The sequence below is a fragment of the Microcaecilia unicolor genome, chromosome 1 (assembly GCF_901765095.1).
Source record: "Microcaecilia unicolor chromosome 1, aMicUni1.1, whole genome shotgun sequence".
In the NCBI taxonomy this organism is placed as follows: Eukaryota; Metazoa; Chordata; class Amphibia; order Gymnophiona; family Siphonopidae; genus Microcaecilia; species Microcaecilia unicolor.
The window spans coordinates 56,814,468-56,840,678 of NC_044031.1; the positions used below are offsets into that span (position 1 = coordinate 56,814,468).

Sequence of the window (26,211 nt, forward strand, 5' to 3'; positions counted from 1 at the left end):
AGGCGCTTGTTTAGAGTTTGATCAAATTTCAGTTTTTATTTTTGCTTTGTTGCCAAAACCGGCCTGAAGTCCAGGTTCAGCCATGCTTTGGTTTCCTCTGAAAGTGCCAGTGCATTTTTGGCTGAAATCAAAGCTCTTCCTTCCACCCGCCCCCACAACTACAAGTTCAGCCCTCCTACAACCCGTAGACGCTCTGTGGTCAACTTTGTCAGTTTCAGACCCTCAGCATCACATCAGAGCACTCCGTTTCTGAAGAAGCCGTGTTTCTAGGTGAAATGGTGGTCCCCGTTGAATGGACAACGACGAGTGCTTTGTTTAAAGCGAAGTGCAAGTTACTTCTATTTTGCTGCTGTGATAAGGGTTGTTATCAGAAAGTGACCTCATAGATTGATACGACTGCTTGAGGAGCAATTCACTTTGATTATTCACTTTTTGAGGCAGAAGATGTTATGCCCGTGTTGTGTGGAGTTTTTTGACCAATGATAGAACCGTAGCGTGTGTTATAGAGTCAAGTGTACAGCTTATAACCATGCACAAAACCTTAGGCAATTTGCCTTGGGTTTCTGAGGGCTTTTTCTCCATATTACCAATTAAGCACTACCCTTATTTCTCTGCTAGAGGCTTGTTTTTTTTCAGTATTAGCTTCCTTTAGAATCCCTGGTGGTCTAGTTGCCTCTTCAGTGCGGGAGCCAATCCCCAGTTATTCCTGACCATGCCTCTCCACAGTCAAAATAGCTGCCATGGGAGGTCGTGGTAACCATTTTGAGATTGGAGCCAGCTTAGGCAGGAGCGACTGGGGATTGCTCCTGCCCATGCTGGTTCCAGTCTCAAAATAGCTGCTGCAGCCTTCTGTGGCAGTCTCAGCAGCCATTTTGACTGTAGAGCCAGCATGGGCAGGAGCGACTTGAGATCATTCTTTCTGAGTCCACTAGACCACCAGGGTTTCTAAAGGTAGGCCCACGGAGACCCTATGGGTAGAGGGAGGTCAGAACTTGTGGTTGGAATTTTGGCTGCAGATTTGTTTTTGACCAAAACTGAACCGCCCTCCCCCCCCCATTTCGGTTGCCATCACACTTGTTAGCCCAGGTTGTTAAGAAGGCACCTATTGTCTTTATAAAATACTAGGGTGAAAGTGCCAGAATCATTCCTAGACTGAAGCCTAGAAGCTTTTTTTTATAAATTAAAAAAAGGCATGTACTTTTCGATTCCAACCATGCTTCACCAAAATTCCTCTCAAGAACATGCCTACGTGCATATCTCATAAGAGTATATGTTGATTTTGTCACTAGAGGTGTGCATGGGGACATAATCTGGTTCCCGTCCCCTTACAATCCACACCGTTTTCTTTGTCATCCCCAAACCCAACCCATATTTATAATATCTTGTAAATTCAATCAAAATTTAAAATGTGTCCTATAACTTGTTAAAATATAACACAAAACAATAGGCATAACTGTGTTAAATATGCAAGAAAAACATTATTAACATGGACTGCGAGAAAACAATAATTTAAAACTATGTAGAAATAATAAATCATCAAAGAACCAGAGGTCACTTCTATTTTACGTTCCTCGGTTGTTCATCCTGCAACTGAAAAAGAACATTCTGATGTGTTGGTAGTAGGAGTTCCAAGCAGGCAACAGGCAACATGTTAGTTTTGACCACACGTGGGACCTCTGTTGCGGTAGGTAGTAAGAGATGAGCAGAATTCCTTGTCTGAGCTCAATATGTATGTATCCACTTTGTTGATCACTGAAGGTATTTCCTGGTTCTTGAATAAGTCTCTCCCCCCCCCCCCCCCAAAAAAAAAAAAAAAAAAAAAAAATCTGCCTCTGATTGACAGTTAAGCAATTGGCTCCACTTCGACCCTTCAGCCTTGGATCCAGCAATGCTGCTGAAAAGTGCGTCTCTGTAATGTAAAATTGTGATCCAGGAGATCTGCAAGACTGTTCTTTAAGAATGCTATCTGTTAATTGTCAGGTACTATTACAACTGATATTTTGTTAGCACCACAAAATGTAATGAAGGCTTAGTCTGTCGACAGTTCTGTGGTTCCAACACCATAACAACGTCTGTCAGCAAAGAATCATCAGTTGTGCACAATTTGGTCAGTAACTGCTTGTTTCACCAGGATAAGTGGCAGTTGCACACTGCTCCTCCATATTCTCTGCCACAGATTTTAATGTCTGTCGTATGCTGTTCCACCAAGTTGAGCATTTTCTTCAGTGAATGGTTGACTTTCATTTGCTTAATGAGTGTAACCACTTCCTTAAACAATGGGGAGGTTATTCAGATCAGTTTCAGTTTTTGATGGCTGGAGTCCATGAGAGACTGAGATTGAAATTATGACCTACGCAATCTATCCAGACTCATCTCGAAATGCTGCTTTCATATTAGTTGTATTATCAGTCACGTATTTGAGATTAGCCTGGTGGAGCTTATACTCTGCCAAAATGCTCAAAATTGAATTGACGAATATTCTTACTAGTTTATCAGTGGTCGCCCTTTTATTGTTCATAATTTTTATTAATTTTATATACTTATTACAGAAATTATCATACTGCAAAAGTGTAATACAGCCATTAAATAATAATACAGGAAATTTATAGTTGAAAAACGTCCTAATAAAGACAAAGTTTGGCTTCCTTAGACCTCAATAATAGGGGGGTAGGAATTAGTGAAGATAACACAATCATAATATATAAATAAAAATTAATATGGTTCCGTCAGTCCCATATATATCTCAGCTCTATAGTTGTTTATTGTCTAGGAAGGTCTGAAGCTGATCAGGCATATAATATATATATTTAACTTGATTTAACCTGATGACACATTTACAGGGATAAGCCAGGAGGAAAGAACCTCCCAATTCCAGAACTTTTGACCTCAAAGAGAGAAACTTTTTACGTTTTTCTTGTGTAAACTTAGTCACATCCGGATAAAGCCAGATCTTCTGGCCAGCAAACACACGGTTAGTTGATTTAAAGTAAAGACGCATTACAGCATTTAAATCCTGTTGAAATACAAAAGAAATTATCAACGTCCCTCTTTCAGATGGTTCTTCAATTGTTTGCTCCAAAATGGCTGTGACATTTTGTAGATCTATTGAATTCTCTGTCCCAACTTCTTTCATCGTGCTTGGTATGTAATAAATCTTATTCAAAGGAGGAAATACTTCTTGGGGAAAATTTAAGTTTTCTTTTAAGTACCTCTGGAACATATCTTTTGGGGGTACTCCCAATATTCTAGGAAAATTCAATATTCGGAGATTTAATCTCCTATTAAAGTTCTCTACTTGTTCCAATTTTCTTCTAATTTCCATATTATCTTTTATCACAGCCATTTTAAAATCATCAGTTTGCTTTGTCTCTCTCTGTAAGGCATCAATCTTAGAAGAAAAGTCCTGTTTTGCCATATCTAAGGAGTTTTTCACTTCCTGCACATTCAAACTCAGAATCTTTACCTCGTCCGAAGATTGTCTCAGAGTTTTTTCTATTTCTAGTAACTTCAGCCAGATCTTACTCAGGCTCACCTCTGTCTCTCCTGCAGCTGCAGATATCCTTACAGAGTTGGACTCCCCTCTGAGCTCTTCGGAATCACCCTTTCGGGGTTCCGAGAGAAACCCCGTCCCGCTCAAAGCAGTTGCAGGGCAAGGAGGCATCGTAGAGAAAGGCGGGGAGAGAGATATTTCTGTTTCCTGCGGGGGGATCGCTTCACCGGTCCCTCCCGCTAAGGAATCAGTGGTCGCCCTTTTTGCTAAAATTGCTGAACACATACACCAGTTTTCATCAAGGTGAGCTCCTCTTTCAATTTTATTTAATTTTTTTTTAAGCTGAGGCATTGGTGTCAATTTCTTAGTCAAGGTGTGCATAGGATCTGGTCCCCATCTCATACCAAGTTGCTGGGTTAAACACACTATCATCCTACATGACTTCAGTACTTATAATGTATCCATATAAGTTACCCGTATATGTTAGGCCTGCTATTTCTGCAGTCTAACTTGAATATTGCCCTTATCTGTATAACTTAAGCTCCTGCCTTGAACCTGCCCAAAGTTTTATACAGATAAATTTTGACTTTACATTATCTTAAAATAGACAAAATATATTTATTCTGTGATGTGCTTTTCAATATGGACTCCATATTTTATGTATTTAAAATGTTTGCAGTTCTTTTAGCTGCAGATAAAATAGGATGTAATCTTTTACACGAATATGAAAAATCTATTAAGTCAGGCCAAATGACTACATAATTTTAATCTCTTCTCCTCCTTGTTTTCAGGGATGACTGGTGTAGCAGGCGATGTTGCAGCCACTAAGATAGTTGAACTATCAAAAAAAAACCGTGAGCTGACTTCAGAAACAGAAAGTGAAAAAACTAAAGTCAAACAGCTCAATAACCGAGTCAAGGAGCTGGAAAAAGAGGTATGGTGCCCCCCACCCCCTTGAAACTATAGTTTTGCATTAGTAGAGACGGTGTCCACGTCCTCATCTCACACCTCTTGGGGCATATATCAAATGAATTACAGAGTAGGTTTGAGCATAGTGAAATGAAGACTTGCTCAGGATTAAATCCTGATGTCACTGTGGTACCCTTAGAAGTCAAGGTCCTGTATTAAATCCTGATGTCACTGTGGTACATTTCTTGATTAGCTTTCGAAGGTTGCCCTTCTTCGTCCGATCTGACGAAGAAGGGCAACCTTCGAAAGCTAATCAAGAAATGTATTAAGTTATGTCCAATAAAAAAGGTATCATCTTATTTTCTTTTCCATGTTTTATTTTGTTTGATTTCTATTGATAACCTTAAGAGTGGACTAACACGGCTACCACACCTCTAAACTTTCCAGTTAACTCATTACCTGTCCCTGGTGGAACTCTTCAAGATATATATGAAAGATGTTATGCAAATTGCTTTTGAAATTGTGGATATAAAATCTATGTACTATCCTCCTAAAGGTACATGATTAGTCAATCAGGAGGGTGAGTTTGATGATTTAAACTCCCCAGACAGCTTGGATGTTATGGAATTTTTGGAGTCCTCTAAAAATGGTATTGAGACACGATCTACATTATTAGTATCATTTGCCCCTATCTTCAAAACTTAATTTAAGAAGAAGGATATACCCTGTTGTGGACAAAACGTGTTAGTGTGTCCGGATGTATCTAGGCCAATGCAGTTGCATTGTAAAGCCTTAATACAGCTCAAGACCAAGGTTTTTGCTGTTGGAGGCACTTTCCTTCTAAAATTTCCTTGTAAGTGCCTAGTTACACACAAAACAAATCCATATATTTTTTTGGAACCTAATCATTTAGAGGTACAGTGCAATCCGCTTAAGTGCAAGGGTCTGGGACCAAAGAAATACATACAGTTAACCGGAGCGTGCACGTAACCGTTGTGACCCAAAGAAGCTTGACATCTGATAAACATATGTACAGTACTGTTTATTATACATAAAGTATACAGTCTCCGTTAACTGACATTATACAGTCTCCATTAACTGATTTTAGGCTTACTTGAAGTAATCAGTCATTGTCCTCTGTACACTCTTGTATCTGTGAGTTCCATAGACTACGTCTACCAGATGGTAAAAACTGTCATAGCACTGACATCCAGTGGCCTCCAGATAGACCCGCACAGTGTTGAGACTCTCTAGCGCTCTTGCAAATGTGACAGGAGGAGGTTGTTGAATTTCGTCAGCATGTGCCTCGCTGCTCATTTCATCATCTGTTTCATCATCAGCCGTTGCCTGGGTGTAGGCGTATATCTCAACATCAGTGCTGTCGTCAGCTGTTTGTATATTGTAATCAACAGCTACGTAGTAATGAAACTTCTCTTCAGTAACACCGGCTGGGATGTCAACAGCCTGTTCATCTGACGCGTTTGCAACAGCTGCATCTGTTTTGTCCCTCTCTACATCCTTAACAAAACTTGCCCGCTTGTAGCAGTTCACAATGGTTGCCTGTGTAACATGATTCCAGGCTTCTTTCTGCATATGTAGGGAATCCAACAGTGATAGATTACAAGCCGGTTCAACAGCACGTTTATCCTTGCCAGTCTGGTCATCCATAACGCTCATCAGACGATGTAGCACAAGAGCCCGATAATGTTGTTTAAAATTGGCTGTTATGCCCTGATCCATAGATTGGATCAGAGAGGTAGTGTTTGGTGGCAGGAAGACCACCTTGACGTTAGACAGCCTGCTATCATCACTGTGTGCAGCACAGTTATCACAAAGCAACAAAATCTGACGCTTTTGTGCTCGCATTCTAGTGTCTAACTTCTTTAGCCTTGTCTTTAGAGATGAGACCTGGCTATAAGAACAAAATAGCCCAGAATTATCTCACCTATGCCCTCTTGGTTACAGTGCCCTTCACTCACCCAGAAGGAAAAACAAGGGGGTGGGGGTTGGCCATACTCTATAAAACTTTTTTCTGCTTAACACTGATTGACTCTGACATCGCTCTTGGTCTGGAATCCATATTTTGCAGACTACAAGATGACTAAATATACCACGCAACGAGTCCTACTGGTGTACAGACCTCGGCTCTGGCACAACATCCAAGAGAAAATATATGAACTCCTAGGATTTTGTTCCTTCCAATTCCAGAGTCTGATCCTCATCGGTGACGTGAACCTCCCACTTGAACTGAATAATGACCCTATTGTCAACAGCTTCAAATCCTTCCTAATATCTTGTGACCTAACCTCGGGCTACATGACCACCACATATGAGAAAGGTCATGTACTTGACATGATCACATCTCATCCTTCCTCCCTAACCTCTGACACTAAATGGTCAGCCATACTGTGGTCAGACCACTTTTTTTTACAATTTTACTCTCCATATCCATATGTCCTCTTCCACCACAGCTAAGAAAGTAAAGCCAACCATAAAAACATGGGGAAGAACGCTGCCAAGTTCTGGAAGCTAGTCTCCGACAAGATTAACATAAAGCAAACCGAACCTTTAACAATGAAGGCCGAGTGGGACAGGATTACTGAGAAGTCCATGAATATCATCGCACCCGAAAAAGTCACTAGGGCTAGGTCCTCCAAACCTAACCCTTGGTATACTGATCCCCTCAAAAACTTGAATAGCTCTTGCAGATGCCTTGAAAGAGCATGGAGGAAAGACCACAATTCACAGACCAAGTTCAGATGGAAAGAATCCTTCATAACCTGCAAATACCACTGTTCTGAGGCAAAAAAAGCATACTATTCCACAATCATTGGCACCATTGATCTCAACTCTAAAAAAAACTGTTTGCCCTAGTGAGCAATCTCCACTCACCTCCCAATCCTGACCAGCAAGCAGTCGGCACCCAACCCAGTACAGAGGAATTGGCTGACTACTTCAACTTCAAAGTGCTTAAGAACATAAAGAGTAACCATACTGGGTCAGACCAATGGTCCATTTAGCTCGGTATCCTGTTTCCAGCAGTGGCCAAGCCAGGTCACAGGTACCTGACAAATCCAAATTGTGGCAACATTCCATGCTACAAATTCCAGGGCAAGCAGTTGCTTCCCCATGTCTGTCTAAATAGCAGACTATGGACTTTTCTGCCAGGAACTTGTCCAAACCTTTTTTTATATTTCAACGGTTTTTATTGAAAACAGTACACATTTTTTATCAACATCTTACATTCAATATGCAGATTCAGTCCAATAATTCCTTTCTTGGCTACTACCGAGGCATATTTGGCCTTTTGTTTCCACTTTTTATACCATTGTCCCCTTCCCCCCCCCTCCCTTCCCCCTACCTCTTATCCCTTAATATTCCTTCCCCCCCTAATTAACCCTCCTATTCTCTCCCTCCCCCCGACTAGTACACAATTTTCTCAAAGAGAAACTGAACCAACCACAGGTTCAATATAATATCTACAGCACATTAAGCACAAAGCTTTTACTTTTTGCTGAAAGGGTACTTATATATTTTCCCCAGATTTTCAAAAACTGGTTCTTTCGTTTTGGGGAACCCTTGGCTTCTCTAGCCTCCCACAGCAGAAGTTGATGTACCATGTTCCGCCAATGCCAAAATTCTGGTACAACCTCCGAAGTCCAGTTTTGAAGTATACATTTCTTTGCTAACAGACATCCCTTACGAAAAAATAATGTTTCTTCGGAGGATTTCCCTCTAAATGACCCATGGATATCTAGCAACATCTGTACAGGATTTGGTATTATTTCACAAGACAGCAGGTTAGACAGATAATTCGCCACTCTGGACCAAAAACCTTTAATAGCTGCACAACTCCAAAATGCATGGTAGAGTGAATTTTCTGCACTTTTACATCTCAAACATATTGCATTCTGTATGCCCCCAATCTTTGCTAGCTGGACCTGCGTAAAGTAGGCTCTATGAATTACCCGAAATGCACATTCCCGATATTGGGCTCCACTAACCAAGTTTGCAATACCCCCCACTTGTCTGTTAATGTCCCAACCGGTGAGAGTTCTTCCTAAGTCTTTCTCCCATCGTTCTTTGATCGCCTTCCTATCTTTGAGCATCCCCTTAGTCCCTAATACCTTGTACATTTCAGAGATTGATGGTTCATTTTCCGAAATTTCCTCAAAGAATAGTTTCAATTTGGACCCTGATTTTTGTCTCAATTCCTCCCCGTTTACAGAATTTATAAAATGTTTTAATTGACAATATGCGAAGGTGTCCCCCCATTGTATCAATTCATTACTCATTATTTGTTCCCGCGGTTTTATCTTCCCTTCTGCACCTATTATATCCTTCAAATATACTATTCCTCTTTCCTCCCATCTTTTAAACACTGGATTCTCCAAGCCTGACCGAAATTTAGGGTTCCCCCTAATGGTCATTAATTCTGTCACTGCGGTATTTACTCGTATAATTTTCCCTAAAAATCTCCACGCCTCACGCAGCGGATCTAGCAACAAGCTTCGGCGCAGATAACTCGGGATCAGGGATCTCTCTACTTGTAACAATGATACTAGATGGTATGGCGAATAAAATGCCCTTTCTATCTCCAATGGAGTGTAGCTGTCTGAGTCAAAGAGCCAGTCTCTAATATGTCTCAACAAACATGCCATATTGTATAATTTCATATTCGGTAGGCCTATTCCCCCTTGCGACCAGTTCCCCCACAGCAGCTGGTATTTCATTTTCGCCTTTTTATTTGCCCAACAAAATCTCATCACCATTCTATAAAATTTTGTCAAATCTTTGTTCAACAGTCTAAGTGGGAGGGTCTGCATGACGTATAACCAACGCGGCAGAATTACCATACGTATAAGTCCCACACGCCCAATCAGTGATAATGGTAGTGTTTCCCATTTGTCTAACTGCTGTTTAGTGTGCGTCAGTAGTTGTTTTATATTAAGTTTATATATATCCCTAGTCTTGGTTGAAATCAAAATTCCCAAGTATCGGAAATGGTCCTCTGCCCATTTCAAGGGGAATATCCCCGACCAATCTCTATGTATCCTTTCATCAGTCGCCAGTGCCTCTGACTTTTCCAGATTCAACTTGAGACCAGAGAAGTCCCCAAATTCTTGAAATGCTTCTAATAAAGCTGGTAGCGATGCCTCTGGCCTCGTAATCACAACTAATAAATCATCTGCAAAGGCCGCCACTTTGAATTCCACCTTACCTAAGGATACCCCTTGAATTTCTGCATTAGAATATATCTCTCTTATCAGTGGATCTAAATATAATGCAAACAGTAGCGGTGACATGGGGCAGCCCTGACGCGTTCCTCTCTCTATCTTCACCTTTTCTGAGCATTTACCATTCACCATCACATTCGCTGTTGGTGAAACATAAAGTGATTTAACCGCTCCTAGGAACCATCCATCAAATCCATATTTTTCCATTACTGGGAACAAAAACTTCCACCTCACACGGTCAAAAGCCTTTTCCGTGTCAAAGCTCACCATCAGTCCCGGCTTATTTATTCTATCCATCTGTTCTAAAGAGACTAGAATCCGTCTCAGATTCTTAGATACAGTTCAGCCTCTAACAAACCCCACCTGCGCTTCATGCACCAGTGACGGCAACACCCGACTCATTCTATTTGCTAATATTTTTGCAAAGATTTTTACTTCGCAATTTAATAATGATATGGGTCTATAAGATTCAGGTAAGGTAACATCTCTCTTAGGTTTTGGGATTAAAATAATACGGGCTACATTCAGTTGGTCTGGTACCGACCTTTTCTCCACCCATTCATTATATGCTTCCATCATTGGTACCAGAATAATGTCTCCCATCAATTTATAGAATTCTATTTTCAAGCCATCTGGCCCGGGAGTTTTTCCTGATTTACTACTTCCAATTGCCCATCCCACCTCATCACTAGTTATAGGGTCATTGAGATGATTTCTCTCTTCTTCCGACAGACTCGGAGAATCCAGATTATCCAGATATAAATTACTATCTAGATCCGAGTTATCCTTTTCTGCATACAACTGCTGGTAAAAATTTTTGAATATGTTTCTGATTTCTGTATCAGAATGACACAATTTACCTGTCTGATCTTTCAAAGCTGTTACTATGCGGGAAGCTTGTTTCCTAGCTATAAGTCTCGCCATCATTTTTCCACCCTTACCCCCAAATTTATATAATTGAAATTTATGGTAAATTTGTGATTTAACTTCACGTTCATGAATCAATGAGTTTAAGGTCACCTGTGCCCCTAAAAGTTCTTCTCTGATGTTTACATTTGGATTTTCTCCAAACCTTTTCCTCAAAGTTTGGATCTGGGCCTCTAATCTCAAAATTTCCTTATCCTTAGCTTTTTTATAATGACTAACATAACTGATCATTTCTCCTCTCAAAACCGCCTTGGCTGCTTCCCAGTAAGAAGAGGCACTCTCCACTGAATATTCGTTAATACTTTTGTATTCGGCCCACTTAGCCAGTAGTCTCTCTTTAAAACTTGGATCTTTGGTTAAATAACTCGGAAAGGACCACCAACTCATTTTCTCTTCCATTCCCTTTGGTTGCCAATTTACCCATACTTCTGCATGATCTGAAATAGCATAGGGACCTATTTTTGTTTCTCTAATCCCTTCCAACAATGACCGCGACATCAGTATATAATCTATTCTTGCCTGGGTATTATGTGCCCTTGATAAATGTGTATAATCCCGTTCCTGAGGATGTAACACTCTCCACACATCTAGCAGGTCCAATACAGTACAAAGATTAGGCAATCCTTTTGAGGGCTCATGTCTTAGATTGGGAGGAGGATGAGATTTATCCAATTCAGGGTCACATATCATGTTAAAATCCCCTCCTAATATTAATGGGATAGGGTCTATTTTCGTTAGTATGTCAATTAGATTTTTATAAAATTGTGCCTCAAATTGATTTGGTGCATATATACTGCCTATTAATACCCGCTGTCTTGCTATTATCGCCTTGCCAAACACATATCTCCCCTCTTGATCTTTAATCACATCATCCAGATCAGTTACCAGCCCTTTCCTGATTAAAATGGCTACTCCTCCCTTTTTCCCTTTGGCTGGTGAGGCTACACATTTTCCCACCCACCATCTTGCCAGTTTTTCATGTTCTGCATCTGAGAGATGAGTTTCTTGTAACAGAGCTATGTCAGCGTGTATTCTTTGCAAATATTTCAAAATTTTTGACCTCTTAATGGGAGAGCTAATACCACCTACATTCCATGTTACAATCTTTATCATTTATGGAACATTATAACAACCTATTTGCCACAGAAATCTTTTATCGTTCGGGAGAGGCCACCCCAGCTCATGACCTCCCCCAGTGTCTTTTATATGCTGTAAGTAGTTATACTCCAATTTCTCCTTATCTCTGTAATGTTCATAGTTTCCCTCCTTGTTTCCCTTCTCTAATGATCTACGCCTCCCTCCCTCATAATTCCCCCCTTCTTCCCTCTTCTCCCCTTCCCCACCCCATTTATTATCCCTACTATTCCCCCCCATGGAATTTAGTCACGTCTGACCCCCCCCCCCCTTGTGATTCCCTATTCCTTAATCCAATTCTTTTATACATACATTGTACCTCTAAGATCCTTCATATTGCTATATTTCCCTTTCCCCCAAGTTTAGAGATTACAAATTCCCCATATAACATCTTACATTTATATCTGAGTTTTGTGAACTTTGAGAAATTTCCTTATAGCTTTTCCAACAATTTTACTGTTTCCCCCAATCTTATATTAGTCTCTTTTTTCAGTGACTTCAATGGAATGCATACGCATTAACACCAATCTTCTTTATCTCAATTGTTCCCCACTTATCAGCAGTTATTCATATATACTCTTAGTTCGCAACTTTTACTGATTATGATTTCCCCTCCTGGCGTTTGGTTAATCAACCGATCTGTTACCTCATCCATTTGTTATTTAAAATTCGCCAGTCCCAGATCATCAGCTCTTCATATGTCTAATCTTGTCCACTATTTTCCGTGCGATGAAACACTTCCCACTTGAATAGTTTCCAATACCGTCAGCGTTTTCCGTTGCGTTATTCATCTCCCGATTGCAGTAATTGTTTTACAAAATCTTGCGCTTCTTGTGGTGATTCATAAGTTTTTGTCATTGATTGGTGGGTTACCCTTAGTTTCGCCGGGTACAGCAAGGCAAACTTGATCTTTCGTTGAATTAATTGAGAGCATATGGGCGAGAAATTCCTTCTCTTCATCGCAACTGCCGCCGAATAGTCCTGGAAGCAAAGGATTTTATGGTTGTTATATTTAAGAGCCATTCCTCCTCTCATAGCTTGTAATATCGCTGTTTTTTGAACAAAGTTCAGGAAACGGCAGATAATTATTCTGGGTCTGTTTTCTCCCGCTCTTTGCATCCCCATGCGATGTGCTCTTTCAATTTGTAACGGGCCTAGATCTGTGTTCAGCTTTAACTCTTCCACCAGCCATGTTTCTAGAAAAGTCCGTAAGTCTTTATCTCTAATATCTTCGGGTAGCCCCACGAAGCGTAGGTTGTTTCGTCGCGATCTATTTTCTAGATCCTCTAGTTTCTCAGCCTGGTCTTCTACCAGTTTTTGAAGTTTTTTATATTTTTCTTCTACAATATCTGTACGATCTTCCAGGGCTCCCGTCCGTTGTTGATGCGCTATAAGATCTTGACTTAGCTGCGCCATATGTTTTTGTAAGCCCTCCAGTTTTGAATTTAAACTGTCCAGTTTTTTATCTAGAATCGCCTCCATCGCCGTCGTCACCTCTCCCACAATCTCCGCTGCCCACGCCGACCCGACCGCTGAAGTTGGCGGGCTCGCTGGGGCGGCCATTTTGTTTTCCATTGCTTTACTCTTGTCTTTATCTTTTTTTAAAGATTTAGATGTCATAATTGCTTACAATTTCTTTTCCGGCCACCGATTCTTATTGTATCAGCTTTCCGCCAGCAGATTTGGTTCACCCCGTTTGTTTCCCGAAGGTATTTCAAAGGGAATTACAAGGAGGTACCTGGAGCTCGTCTAACCTCGACTTCTCCGGTACATAGCGTCACGTGACCTCCGTCAGCAGTCTGTCCAAACCTTTTTTTAAAAACAGACATTCTAACTGCTTTTACTACATCCTCTAGCAAAGAGTTCCAGAGTTTAACTATTTGTTGAGTGAAAAAAGTAATTCCTCCTGTATGTTTTAAATGTATTTCCATCTAACTTTCTTGTGTCCCCTAGTTTTGTATTTTTGGAATGAGTAAAAAAAATCAATTTACTTCTACTCATTCTACACCAATCAGGATTTTGTAGACCTCAATCATAGCTCCCCTCATTCATCTCTTTTCCAAGCTGAAGAGCTCTAACCTCTTTAGCTTTTCCTCATATGAGAGGTGTTCCATCCCCTTTATCATTTTGGTCACTCGTCTTTGAACCTTTTCTAATTCCGCTATATCTCTTTTGAGATACTTAGAGCAGAACTGAATACAGTACGGTATAGGCAGATCTCTTACATCTTTGTCCGTAAAGACCGAAGCAGAGAATTCATTTAATTTCTCTGCTATGGCCTTGTCCTCCCTGAGTGTCCCTTTTGCTGTTTGTGATCTAACGGGCTCACGGATTCCCTTGAAGACTTTCTGCTTCTGATGTAGATTGAAAAGGTTGTTACTGTGAGTTTTAGCCTCTGCGGCAAGTTTCTCTTCATATTTTCTTTTAGCCTTCTTTATTATGCTTTACATTTGACTTGCCAGTGCTTATGTTGCTTCTTATTTTCTTCATTTAGGTCCTTTTTCCATTCTTTGAAGGATAATCTTTAGGCTGTAATAGCCTCTTTAACATCACGTTTTAACCATGCTGGCTGTTGTTTTCTCCTCTTTGCACCTTTGCAAATACGTGGAATCTGTCTGATCTAGGCTTCCAAGATGGTATTTTTGAATACCATCCACGCCTGATTTAATTTCCTATCCTTAGCAGCCAATCCTTTTAGCTTCTTTTTAACCATTTTCCTCATTTTATTTCCGTTGCCCTTTTGAAAATGAAATGCAACTACAATAGACTTCCTTTGCGGGTTCATCCCAGATAGTAGCACATTATGATCACTGTTTCCCAGGGGACCCAACACCACCACCTCTTGCACTGTGCCCTGCATGCCACCATGGACCAGATCCAAAATGGCTCCCCCTCTTGTCAGTTTCTTGAACAGATGCTCCAAGAAGCAGTCGTTTATTACATCTAGAAATGCTATCTCTCTGGCACTCCCTGATGTAACATTTATCCTGTCAATATTGGGGTAATTGAAAATCATCCATTATTATAGTGTTTGCCAGCTTTCCTGATGTCTGTAAACATTTCTTCATCTGTGTATTTGTTTTGTCCAGGTGGACGGTAGTACAGCCCTACAAGAATACTCTTTCCCTTCACACATGGAATTTCTATTCACAATGATTCCACGCTGTTATCTGTTTCATGTGAAATGTTTGTTTTATTTGTCTCAATTCCCTCTTTAACATATAGTTCAACCCCCCCTCCAATTTGATCTTCTGTATCATTGCAGTACAATTTGTATCCTTTTATCACAGTGTCCCATTGATTGTCCTCTTTCCACCAAGTTTCTGAGATGTCTATATATCTACCTCATCATTTAGTGCTATTTACTTTAACTTTCCCGTCTTATTTTCGAGGCTTCTAGCATTTGTATACAGGCACTTCAGATTGTGTTGTTTTCCTTGGATCTACAAGCTGCTTAGACGTTGAAGGGGATAATGTGTATCTTTTATTCTGCTTTCTCATTAAGCACACATGGCTTCCTTCAGCATTGGAGTCATTCCGTGTCAAGTGGACCAATTTTAAAGGTCGTCCCCACCTCACCATCTCAGATTTTGATGAAATTTGGTACATAGTTTCTTTATGATAAAAAACTAAGCTGTGCAAAACTTTAGTTCAAAAGACTAAAAATTGGAGGTTCTAGGGGACCTCAAGTAAAGGGTTGCAAAATGTCGCCTGAGCAAAAATGACATTTTGGGCCAACTTCCAGAAGCTGTAAAACTGGAAGTTTTAGTAGTACAAGGGGGATATTTGGAGAACCTGCACTACTTTTAGGGCTTAATGAACTGGCAAAACCCCATGTTCCTAGTCCTCTTACTTTTTGAATGGTTTAGGCTCAAACTTTGCCACAAAACCGGCAAAAATCAATTTACAGTGATGTTGAGGCTGCTGTAGTTTCTAAACTAGTTGGCCTTTCAGGTTGATGTTTGGTAGGTGTACTAAATGCAGGGCTGTAATGAGGCATTCCAATTTGCAGCACTTTCCTTCAAGTGGTTGAAAAATTATAAGCGTTCAAAGTTGGTATAAAAAGCATTTTTGCCCATTTTGGGCTATCTTTGATGCCCTTGATCTCCAGTGGGACAGCTTCAATATTCTTTCTTTTAGCACCATTAGAAAGAGCAGATTTCCTTCTATCAGAATATGTAGTTTTCATTTTGGAGTCTCATCATATCAGGATTGCAAAAATGCCCTCAAATGTTTGCGGGCAGCAGCCTGTGATTTCTTCACTACACCCTTGATACAAGTGTAGTAAAAGTGATTCTTCTTTCAAAAAGCACCAATTTTTTAAAATAAAGAACACATTATGTTATAAAACTGTATTCAAGAAAACTAAAAAACAGGAATGTTTTTTAGGATGTGGAAGGATGAGGCCAGGTTTCATGACAGGTTTAAAGAAAACTGCTAGTCATCTCTATTTTAGACTGTTGCAACTCCCTATACATCGGGCTAAACAACAGATTACTTACCAAACTACAGCTTATACAGAACACAGCAGTGAGGCTGATCTTTTGATTACAGAAATTCAAAAGCGTCTCTGGATATCTGCACTGGCTACACGTCCGAACTCAAATCACCTTCAAATCCATTTGTGTAGTCTTCCAAGTCTTACACGAAAAGTCTTCCTGGCTGCTATCCCAACTCTTCTCACAATGCTTCTGTAAATCGATCCTTCTGTGTGACAATGTGCTCCTGAAATATCCAGCACTGAGTTATGCAAGACTCAACCAACTCCATGTTCTTCCTTTGCGCCATAACCGAATGGAACTCCTTACCAATTACAGTCTGTATGGAGTCAATTTACATGAGTCATCACAGGAAAGTGAAGACCCTACTCTTTGACAAGTACTAACCAGCTCTATCTTCACCAGGAGGTCCTACCTACACACATCCATGCAATCCTCCCTTCCTTCCCCTGTTCTTTACTTCTTTGAACTCCTGCGATTCCTTCCTGCCATACGCAGCTCTTACAATATAAACTACCTCGAACCTCTCACTGGGATGAGTGCAGTATATAAACCACAGATTAGACTAGATCATTTCTTTATTCAGCTTTGTGTGTTTGAAAAAAATAATCTGTGGATGAGTGTTAACAGTACCTCAGCTTAGAGTGCACTGCATGCAGGCAAGAATTTTGGCTGAGGAAATGGAGTCATAAAAGACATAATCTTTTAGTAATATGGAATGACTTAGCCAGGCTATTATGGTGCACTTTGGACACTGAAAATCAGCATGTCTTGAATGCTTTAAGAGCATTTAATTAAAAAAAAATAAATATGAAAGTTCTACCATATGCAGATTCTGCCTCGGGGCTTCAGTGGTGTTGGCTGCACATTTTGCTCATCATCAAAATACAATCTACTAATATTTTAGACAGTGGCATTCATTCAGAGGCTCTCCGCCTTAGTGAATTTTAAAGGCAGTAAATCAGTTTGGGGGGGGGGAGAAGTGTTTGTGCACCCAGTCAATTTGCACATCTCTCAGCATCAGTAAGGTTGCTTTAAATGTGTTTTTAAAAAGCACAAAAAAATGTATGCGCATTTCTCTCTGGGAGGATTTCTCGCCATATGCACAAGGACTAAGACAGGGAGCTGGAATACAGGTGAAGTCTGCACGCCTGAGGTAGTTGATGTAGTGCTTCTTCATTGATGCCCTAATGGTGTATGCCATTCATGGACATTAAGTGCAGGCTGTTAAATTTTGCCGATAGGAGACCCTTTGTGGTGTTATGCTCTCTCGCTGTCCTGGAGGCTTCCATAATTCATATTCATTTAATTACTGTAATTTGGGCGTTTTCAAGGCAGTGATGTGAGCCTACAGCTTGAGTAATATTCACGGGAATGGCATCTTGCTTCTTAAGTTTAATCGGCTGGGGCTATTCTCCGCCTTACCACTGGTGAACAGTGACTGTGATTTTTGAGATAAATTATAGGGGAGCTCTGTATGCAATTCTTTTTCTCCACTTTCACCTTCCAGTGGGGTGGGTGGGACCCATATGCTTATTTTGGGTACTAGCACTCTTCTAAGTTGTGTTTCTCCAGTCAGCTCTGATTTCTTATTTCCCAATTTCCTTTTAAAAAAGACAAAAAAAAAAAAAGAAGAATTTAAAAGCGTGGAGACTTCTGGTGGTAGAAAAGTCTTATCTCTAAAGGAGTTAATGTGTGTCTGTCTGTCTGTTTCTCTCTTGCCTGGGAACTGTAACTGAACCAGTAACTTCCTATGCTGCATGTCTCTTCATGGCAGCATGTAGCATTCAGACCTACATTTACTTGAACAGAACTAATTCCTTCCTAATTGTTGGAATCCCATGAGGAATGTGAGCCAGTATCAGTTTCTCCATTTGTCTTCTGCAGCAAATAGCTTTCTGTGGAAAATTTCTGTCATGACAGCTTTTTGGCACACTTCAGCTCTTTGTGGAAGGTTGCTGTTTCCCAGACTAGAGACTTTTTGTTGGGTTTATTTCAGCTATTAATATCCCTTCAGTTTCTCTTCTGATGGGAAGAGCTTCCTCAGTTAGAAGGATCTGGATCTACTCTTTTGTTCCTAGAAGATTCTTGCTCCTCAACAGGAGGTTCGTGAGTTATTACTGGTGAAGTATCAAGTTCGCTCCTGTGAAATGTTGATATTTGGGTCTCTTAATCCATCTTCCTCACCTAATGTGGCTAATGTAATGATTTTATTCTTCTATCCTCAGTCCGAGGTTGGGTACATGGGGGTTTGTTTCCTTTAGGAGAATATCTTTGTCATTTCATTTGGTGTATTTCTACTGTTTTGATTTCTTCCTTCTACAGTAGTAGATCATTCTCTTCTAGTTTTCTCCTTGATAGTATCAAGTAGGTTATAGGATGTTCCAGCTCTAAAGCTCCTAAATCCAGATTTCATCTTCCTATATATATTCAGATGATCTTCTGGGACAACATCTTCTGAGCTGTGATTGTTAGGGTTTTAGGGGCTTATTTTCAAAGCACTTAGACTTACAAAGTTCCATAGGTTACTATGGAACTTTGTAAGTCTCAGTGCTTTGAAAATATGTCTCTAACCTGCTTATTTTCTAAAGAGATCACCGGTCATCTTCCGACACAAATCAGGAGATGCTCGGCCATCTCCTGAACCCAGCCAAATCGGTATAATGGAAAGCCGATTTTGCCCGGCTCCAGCTGCTTTCTGTCGCAGAGCCGGCCAAAGTTAAAGGGGGCGTTTCGGAAGGGTATGGAAGGCGGGACAGGGGCGTGGTTATGAGATGGCTGGCTTCGGCCGATAATGGAAAAAAGATAGCCGGCTCTGACGAGCATTTCGCTGGCTTCACTTGGTCCATTTATTTTTAGGACCAAGCCTCAAAAAAGTGCCCCAATTGACCAGATGACCACCGGAGGGACTCGGGGATCACCTCCCCTTACTCCCCCAGTGGTCACCAACCCCCTCTCACCCCCCCCCCCCAAAAAAAAATTTTAAAAACATTTTTTGCCAGCCTGAAATGTCATACCCAGCTGCATGACAGCAGTATGCAGGTCCCTGGAGCAGTTTTTAGTGGGTGCAGTGCACTTCAGGCAGGTGGACCCAGGCCCGTGCCCCCCTTCACCCCTTAGGGCTATGGTAGTGGTGTAGAGTTGTGGAGAGGGGGTTTTGGGGGGGGGGGTTTGCGGGGCTCAGCACTCAAGGTAAGGGAGCTATGCACCTTGGAGCAATTTTTGAAGTCCACTGCAGTGCCCCCTAGGGTGCCCGATTGGTGACCTGGCATGTGAGGAGGACCAGTGCACTACAAATGCTGGCTCCTCTCACGACCAAATTCCTTGCATTTGGCCGGGTTTGAGATCGCCGGCATTAGTTTCCATTATCCTTTAGATTGTAAGCTCTTTGAGCAGGGACTGTCCTTCTATGTTAAATTGTACAGCGCTGCGTAACCCTAGTAGCGCTTTAGAAATGTTAAGTAGTAGTAGTAGTAGTAGTGATACAGGCAAGTTCGTCCTTTTATGATCTCTTTCCTAGAATGAAGAATTTATGCATCATGGAATTGACTTCCATCGTGACTGAATAGATAGGGATGGGCTGGAGTGTAAATTTTAAGGGTCTTCAACGTTAGCTTCAGAACTTAGTACAAGAAGAGTGCTCGGCACACTTCTACGGTCTGTGCCCTGAGAATGACAATGACAAATCAAACTTGGGTATACATATAAAGTATCATATACCATGTAAAATGAGTTTTTCTTGTTGGGCTGACTGGATGGACCGTACAGGTCTTTATCTGCCGTCATTTACTATGTTACTATGAAAAGAAATGAAAATGACTTAGGGGTATGTTTACTAAGGTGCGTTAGCCTGTAATTTTAAAGTGCATTAAACCCTAACGTGCCTATACATTTCTATGGGTGCGCTAGCATTTAATGTGCGTAAATCATTTATGCGCATTAAAAACGCTAACGCGCTCATAGCGCCGCTTAGTAAACATAGGTGTTAGTTATTTCCTTCTATTTTAGCTATGGTTGCTTTTATGTTTTGAATTACTGTAAACGTGCCTTTTGTGTTGAAATGGTTTCTGAAGTGTTTTGGCATTTTATGTGGGGAAACACATGCATTTGCCATATAAATGTGCAATTTTTCTCTTTAAGCTTCAGACGGTCATGGCAAACCTCCAGTCTCTGGGTGGCAAAGGCTCAGGAATGAAACAACCCAGTCCACGAATTACAGAAGGAATTGCGGTATGAAACATGCTTTTACCCCCGCTTTTTCATCCACTTCCTAGCTTCCTTCCTCACACCTCAGTACCTTGGCTGACTTTGAGGGCTGAAGGCAAGTCATCCTTCAGCATGCTTAGTCAAGCAAGGATCATCTTGGTTAGAGACAATGGCCTTCCCTTCCTCCCTGCTTCTCATGATTTAATTGTGTCATCTCTGCAGCATACTCTTACGTGCAGAAGAAAAGGGTGTGATGTTAGGTTGAGGGAGGGAACGTATATACATGCAGAGATGATATTTTTAAACCTCCCTGTATACCTTCCAGATGTGTACTTTTCAGTTTGCACCTGCAGAACTGCTGGCTGCAGAGGCATATCATTATTTGCCTTCCTTGGATCAATTATGAGTGCTTGAAGTACCCCTAGCTCATATGTATAAATTCCACTGTATCAAAATGTTATCCTGTGGCTTTTATTTTACAGCAAACAATGGCTCAGAGGTAGATTCTGCCGCAAGGGGAATAAAATTCTGTAACAAAATTGTCAAGGTTCTGCTTTGGCATTCAGGAATATTTGCTTGTAGTTTTATGTTTCTTGCTACACACAACGTCATTTTTATTACAAACATTTCAGTTCAGTCATTCTATTTATACTTTTTTTTCAGTCTTTAGTTAGTTTCTGGGTGGTTTTTTTTTAATATCCTTTCTTTCTCAATTTCTTCTGTTTTCTTTCTTTTTAAAACTCTTTTATTCAAAGAAAATTCCAAATACAGTACAAGCAACATGGGGAAACATATTCCTTATCTTTAGAAATAATACATAAGGTAACCACAATGTATAATATTACTACACTTTAACATAACGTTTTGTATATCATGCCCTATATCATTAGGTACTCTGTTACTCTGAATCTGTCTTTAAGTCCACACTTCATGGGGCTTTACTGATGCATAGGTGATTCAGAGATGTATTTTCAAAGCGTTTACACTTACAAAGGTACATAGTAACCTATGTACCTAACTGTATTGTTATTTGAATGTGCGCTGCCTTCTGAGCTCTTCACCTGCTTCAAGTCCTCTGCTCCTTTGTACATTGGGAGAGCAGTTTCCAGCACTCAGAACAAGAAGAAATCGGCCTCTGTAAAGCAGATACTATATATTTGACAGTGCTGGGGCATATATCTGGTTTACGGACAACTGACTGCTCCCAGTTAAGAAAGCAATGTATATATGAAGCCAACAGATGTAGAAATATCTTGAATTTATTTGAAGACTCCTGTAATATTACAGTGTTCCAGTAAAGTTGAGTCTGCATTTCATATAGAAAGAGGAGAGGAGCCCCTATCATCCTAACGAAGGTAGCAAAGTGAAATCATAGTGGGACAGGCCTCAGAAGTGGTGCAGAAAAAGATACAAGAACCCTAGCCGCTAATCAAATATAGCACATCTCCCCAACCAAATCGGAAAGCAGGCCAGACAAAGAAACCACTATACTGCAAAGGGTGAAAAAAGTGCCAAATCAGAGGATAGGATCCTTACTCCTTACGGGACAGGTCTCTACCAAGGTCATAGAGGGAAATGGAAGGGAAGACCTGAAAATAGAAGGTCTGACACTTGCAGGATTGTCCAAGTTGCAATTGGAGCCTATGACCTTGGACCCATGAGCAAAGTCCACGACTGACTGTCCTCGAACCACATCAACACTCCAACATACTCTCACCGTCATACATTCACACACTAAATGGCACAATTACCAGTCGACTGGATACACCCTTGAGAAAAAGAAGCAGAGCATAACTGGGTACCATATCATAAACACCCACGAATTCATCCTTCATCATTCTCATACTTTTACACACACACTCCTTCTTTACTTCACGAACATAGTCCAGATAAACCTCACTTCATAAAAAACATTACCCGTAACAACACTCCACTCTCCCCCATGAGTTCATTCTTGAAGTCATTTAACACGCAACAGATCACATAGGATCCCCTGAAAAAGTGTAAAACCAAAAGCACTCGCTATTACACAAAGGAGCCAGAATGAACGTAATGAAATTACTCCTAGGAATCTACTCCTTAACATTGGTTCAAATACTGTTAGCCACACCTCTCGATGATTATAACACCATACCAATACTACGCAGCTGATTCAGGATTACCAGACACACCAGCCTCAACCAAACCGGCAACAGAACTTACAATTGCAAAACATTATCCCACAAACAAACTGCACAACCAACACAAAAAAGCTCTAATAAATCCAAATCGACATACAAACGACAACTAATAAATGTTCCCACTTTCACCATTACGGAAGATCCATACCTTACAATTCAAATAGGTTACATCAATGCCAGATCAACAGTAAACAAAACAGAAATTATAAAAGATTGGATCACATCGGAAACTTTAGATTTACTCTTCATCAGCGAAACCTGGATCCATGACCAAAAGATCCCATAATATTGGACCTTTGCCCTCCAGGATACATTACACACTGGACCAGAATAGGTAAAAGAGGCAGAGGCATTGCCATAATCTACAGATCCCATCTCACTTTAGAAACCACTGCTGAATCAGTCACACCTCAACTAGAAATGACCTCAACTAGAAATTGCCTCAATCAGATTGCAGCATAAAAGTGTAGCCGGCAATCAAAATTGTGTCCTATCCTACAGACCACCAGGCACTTGGAGCAAAGCATATATAACCCTAATGAATTTCATATCGGCCACTTGTACCTTTAACTCAAACATACTAGTCATTGGGGACATAAACCTTCATTTAGAAGACCCAAACTCAACTGGTGTCCAAGATTGTAAGGAATTCTTCCAACTTTGGGATTTCGAATGGCCACATCTGAATGCCACGAACAGAAAAGGCCGCACACTTGACCTGCTAACCCATAAATTTGCATCAGACCAAATCATTAGTTGTTAACCACAAATGGACATAAATTCCATGGTCAGATCACTTCAAATTAAATCTGACCCTACATTGGCTGAAGAATGGGCATCTCAAAGCTGATGAAAAAAAATCTTACCAAACCAGTGGTACAGTGGACACAACTGCATTTTGGCAATCAATTTACAACAACAATTGGTCGATTCCATCAACTATCTTGCAGATTGGGAATCGAGATGTATCACCGTTCTAAATGAATTAGCTCCTTTACGAACAAAAACTATTCACAAATTGAACAGGACCCCATGGTTCAACGAAAATGTGAAACAATTAAAATCTAGAACCAGACAACTCGACCAAGCCTGGAGAAAAACAAAAACGATCAAAATCTAAATGCTTGGAAAGAATCACATAGAAAATACAAATATGAAATCAAAAAATCCAAACGGAGCTACTATAATGAACAACTAGGTTCTGACTACAAAGACATGAAAAAGTTATACAAGCTATGTACTGGATAAATTACTAGACACAAAACCAGTTTTCTCAACAAAATCAGGAATCCCAACAGCAGGCGATCTTGCTAACTACTTCAAAGGCAAAATTGTCGATCTACGCAAAAATATGTCATAGGACTACATCAACCTTGATACCTTATTTAATGAGCTAGACCCACGCTTAGAAGAATACCCAGCCGACTGAACTTGGACAAATTTTGCCCAGATCACATAAGAAGAAACAATAGCACTAGCAACCAATAAAATCTCTACAGCCTACTGTCAATTGGACACCTGCCCCAATTATCTAATGAACCCCCCCCACCACCACCACCACCACCACTCGATTCATCACTGAACTTACTTCCCACCTCAACTTCTTGTTCCAGCATGGTATATTCCCCAAAGACAAAGGTAATATACTACTCACACCATTACCAAAAGACACCAAAAAGAAAACTAACGATATCACCAACTGCTGACCTGTGGCATCCATTCACTTATAACCAAACTGATGGAAAGCATTGTAGCTAAACAACTTACTGAATACATTGACAATTTCTCAATCCTTCATGAATCACAGTCGGGCTTCAGATCTCTCCACACTTCAGAAACCGTCCTGGTAACTCTCCTAGCCAAGTTCAAAAAGGAAATCACATTAGGTGGAGTGGTGGCCTAATGGTTAGGGTGGTGGACTTTGGTCCTGAGGAACTGAGTTCGATTCCCACTTCAGGCACAGGCAGCTCCTTGTGACTCTGGGCTAGTCACTTAACCCTCCATTGCCCCATGTAAGCTGCATTGAGCCTGCCATGAGTGGGAAAGCGCGGGGTACAAATGTAACAAAAACACAAAACACATACTCCTTTTTCAATTCGACTTGTCAAGCGCATTCGATATGGTTGACCACTATATACTATTAAGAATACTCGACAAGATAGGCATAGGAGGGAATATACTCAAATGGATCAAGGGTTTCCTAACCACGAGATCTTATCAAGTAAACAAAAACTAGTGAGGTAATTAAATTTGCAGATGACACAGTTATTCAGGGTCGTCAAGTCGCAGGAGGAGTGTGAAAGATTACAGGAGGACCTCGCGAGACTGGGGGATTGGGCGTGTAAGTGGCAGATGAAGTTCAATGTTGACAAGTGCAAAGTGATGCATGTGGGTAAGAGAAACCCGAATTACAGCTATGTCATGCAAGGTTCCGCGTTAGGAGTCACGGACCTAGAAAGGGATCTGGGTGTCGTCGTCAATACACTGAAACCTTCTGCTCAATGTGCTGCTGCAGCTAGGAAAGCGAATAGAATGTTGGGTATTATTAGGAAAGGTATGGAAAACAGATGTGAGGATGTTATATTGCTGTTGTATCGCTTCATGGTGCGACCGCACCTTGAGTATTGTGTCCAATTCTGGTCACCGCATCTCAAAAAAGATATAAAGGAATTAGAGAAGGTGCAGAGAAGGGCAACGAAAATGATAAGGGGAATGGAACGACTTCCCTATGAGGAAAGGCTGAGAAGGTTAGGGCTGAGGGGTGATAGGATAGAAGTCTACAAGATAATGAGCGGACAGATGTGAAGCATTTGTTTACACTTTCAAACAACAACAAAACCAGGGGACACAAGATGAAGCTAGAATATGGTAGATTTAAAACAAATAGGAGGAAGTGTTTCTTTACTCAGCGTGTAGTTAGACTCTGGAACTCGTTGCCGGAGAATGTAGTGAGAGCAGCTGGCCTTACGGAATTTAAAGGGGGTTTGGACAGATTCCTGAGGGAAAAGTCCATTGAACATTATTTTAAAAAAAAATTGGGGGGGGGGGGGTTGCCGGGTTCTTGAAGCCTGGATTGGCTGCTGTCGGAGACAGGATGCTGGGCTTGATGGACCCTTGGTATTTTCCCAGTATGGTGGTGCTTATGTACTAACATATCACCATCATGGAATACCGATTGCGGAGTACCCCAGGGTTCACCTCTCTCACCCATATTATTTAATCTGATGATGATCCCCCTTGCTCATGCCCTATACAAGCATAATCTTAATCCTTTTCTGTATGCGGATGATGTCACCATTTACATACCGTTCAACTCTAATCCAACAGAAATCACTGTTGCCATAAAGACTAGTTTAAGCTTAATGGATGCCTGGGAATCGGCATTCAAACTCAGCAAGGAAAAAAAACTCATTGCCTTATTCTCTCTTCTCACCACAAAACAAACCTCCCTTCATCCATAAAAACCCCGGAACATACTCTCCCAATATCGGACAAACTGAAGATCCTTGGAATTACTATTGACACCAACCTAACCCTGGAGAGCCAAGCCTCTGCCACCACGAAGAAAATGTTCCATGAAATGTGGAAACTCAAATGTATTAAACAATTCTTCCCAAGGGAAACTTTCC

General features: G+C 40.8%; 1 protein-coding gene across 3 annotated transcripts in view; it reads left to right on the plus strand.

Moving 5' to 3' along the window:
* CCDC13 (coiled-coil domain containing 13) overlaps positions 1-26,211 on the plus strand; it is a 130,921-nt gene that overhangs the window by 22,619 nt on the left and 82,091 nt on the right. For all 3 annotated transcript variants that reach the window (XM_030197579.1, XM_030197595.1, XM_030197589.1), the window contains exons 4-5: positions 4,282-4,424; positions 20,337-20,426. In XM_030197579.1, coding sequence (XP_030053439.1) covers positions 4,282-4,424; positions 20,337-20,426 — 233 coding nt within the window. The remainder of the gene's footprint in view (positions 1-4,281; positions 4,425-20,336; positions 20,427-26,211) is intronic.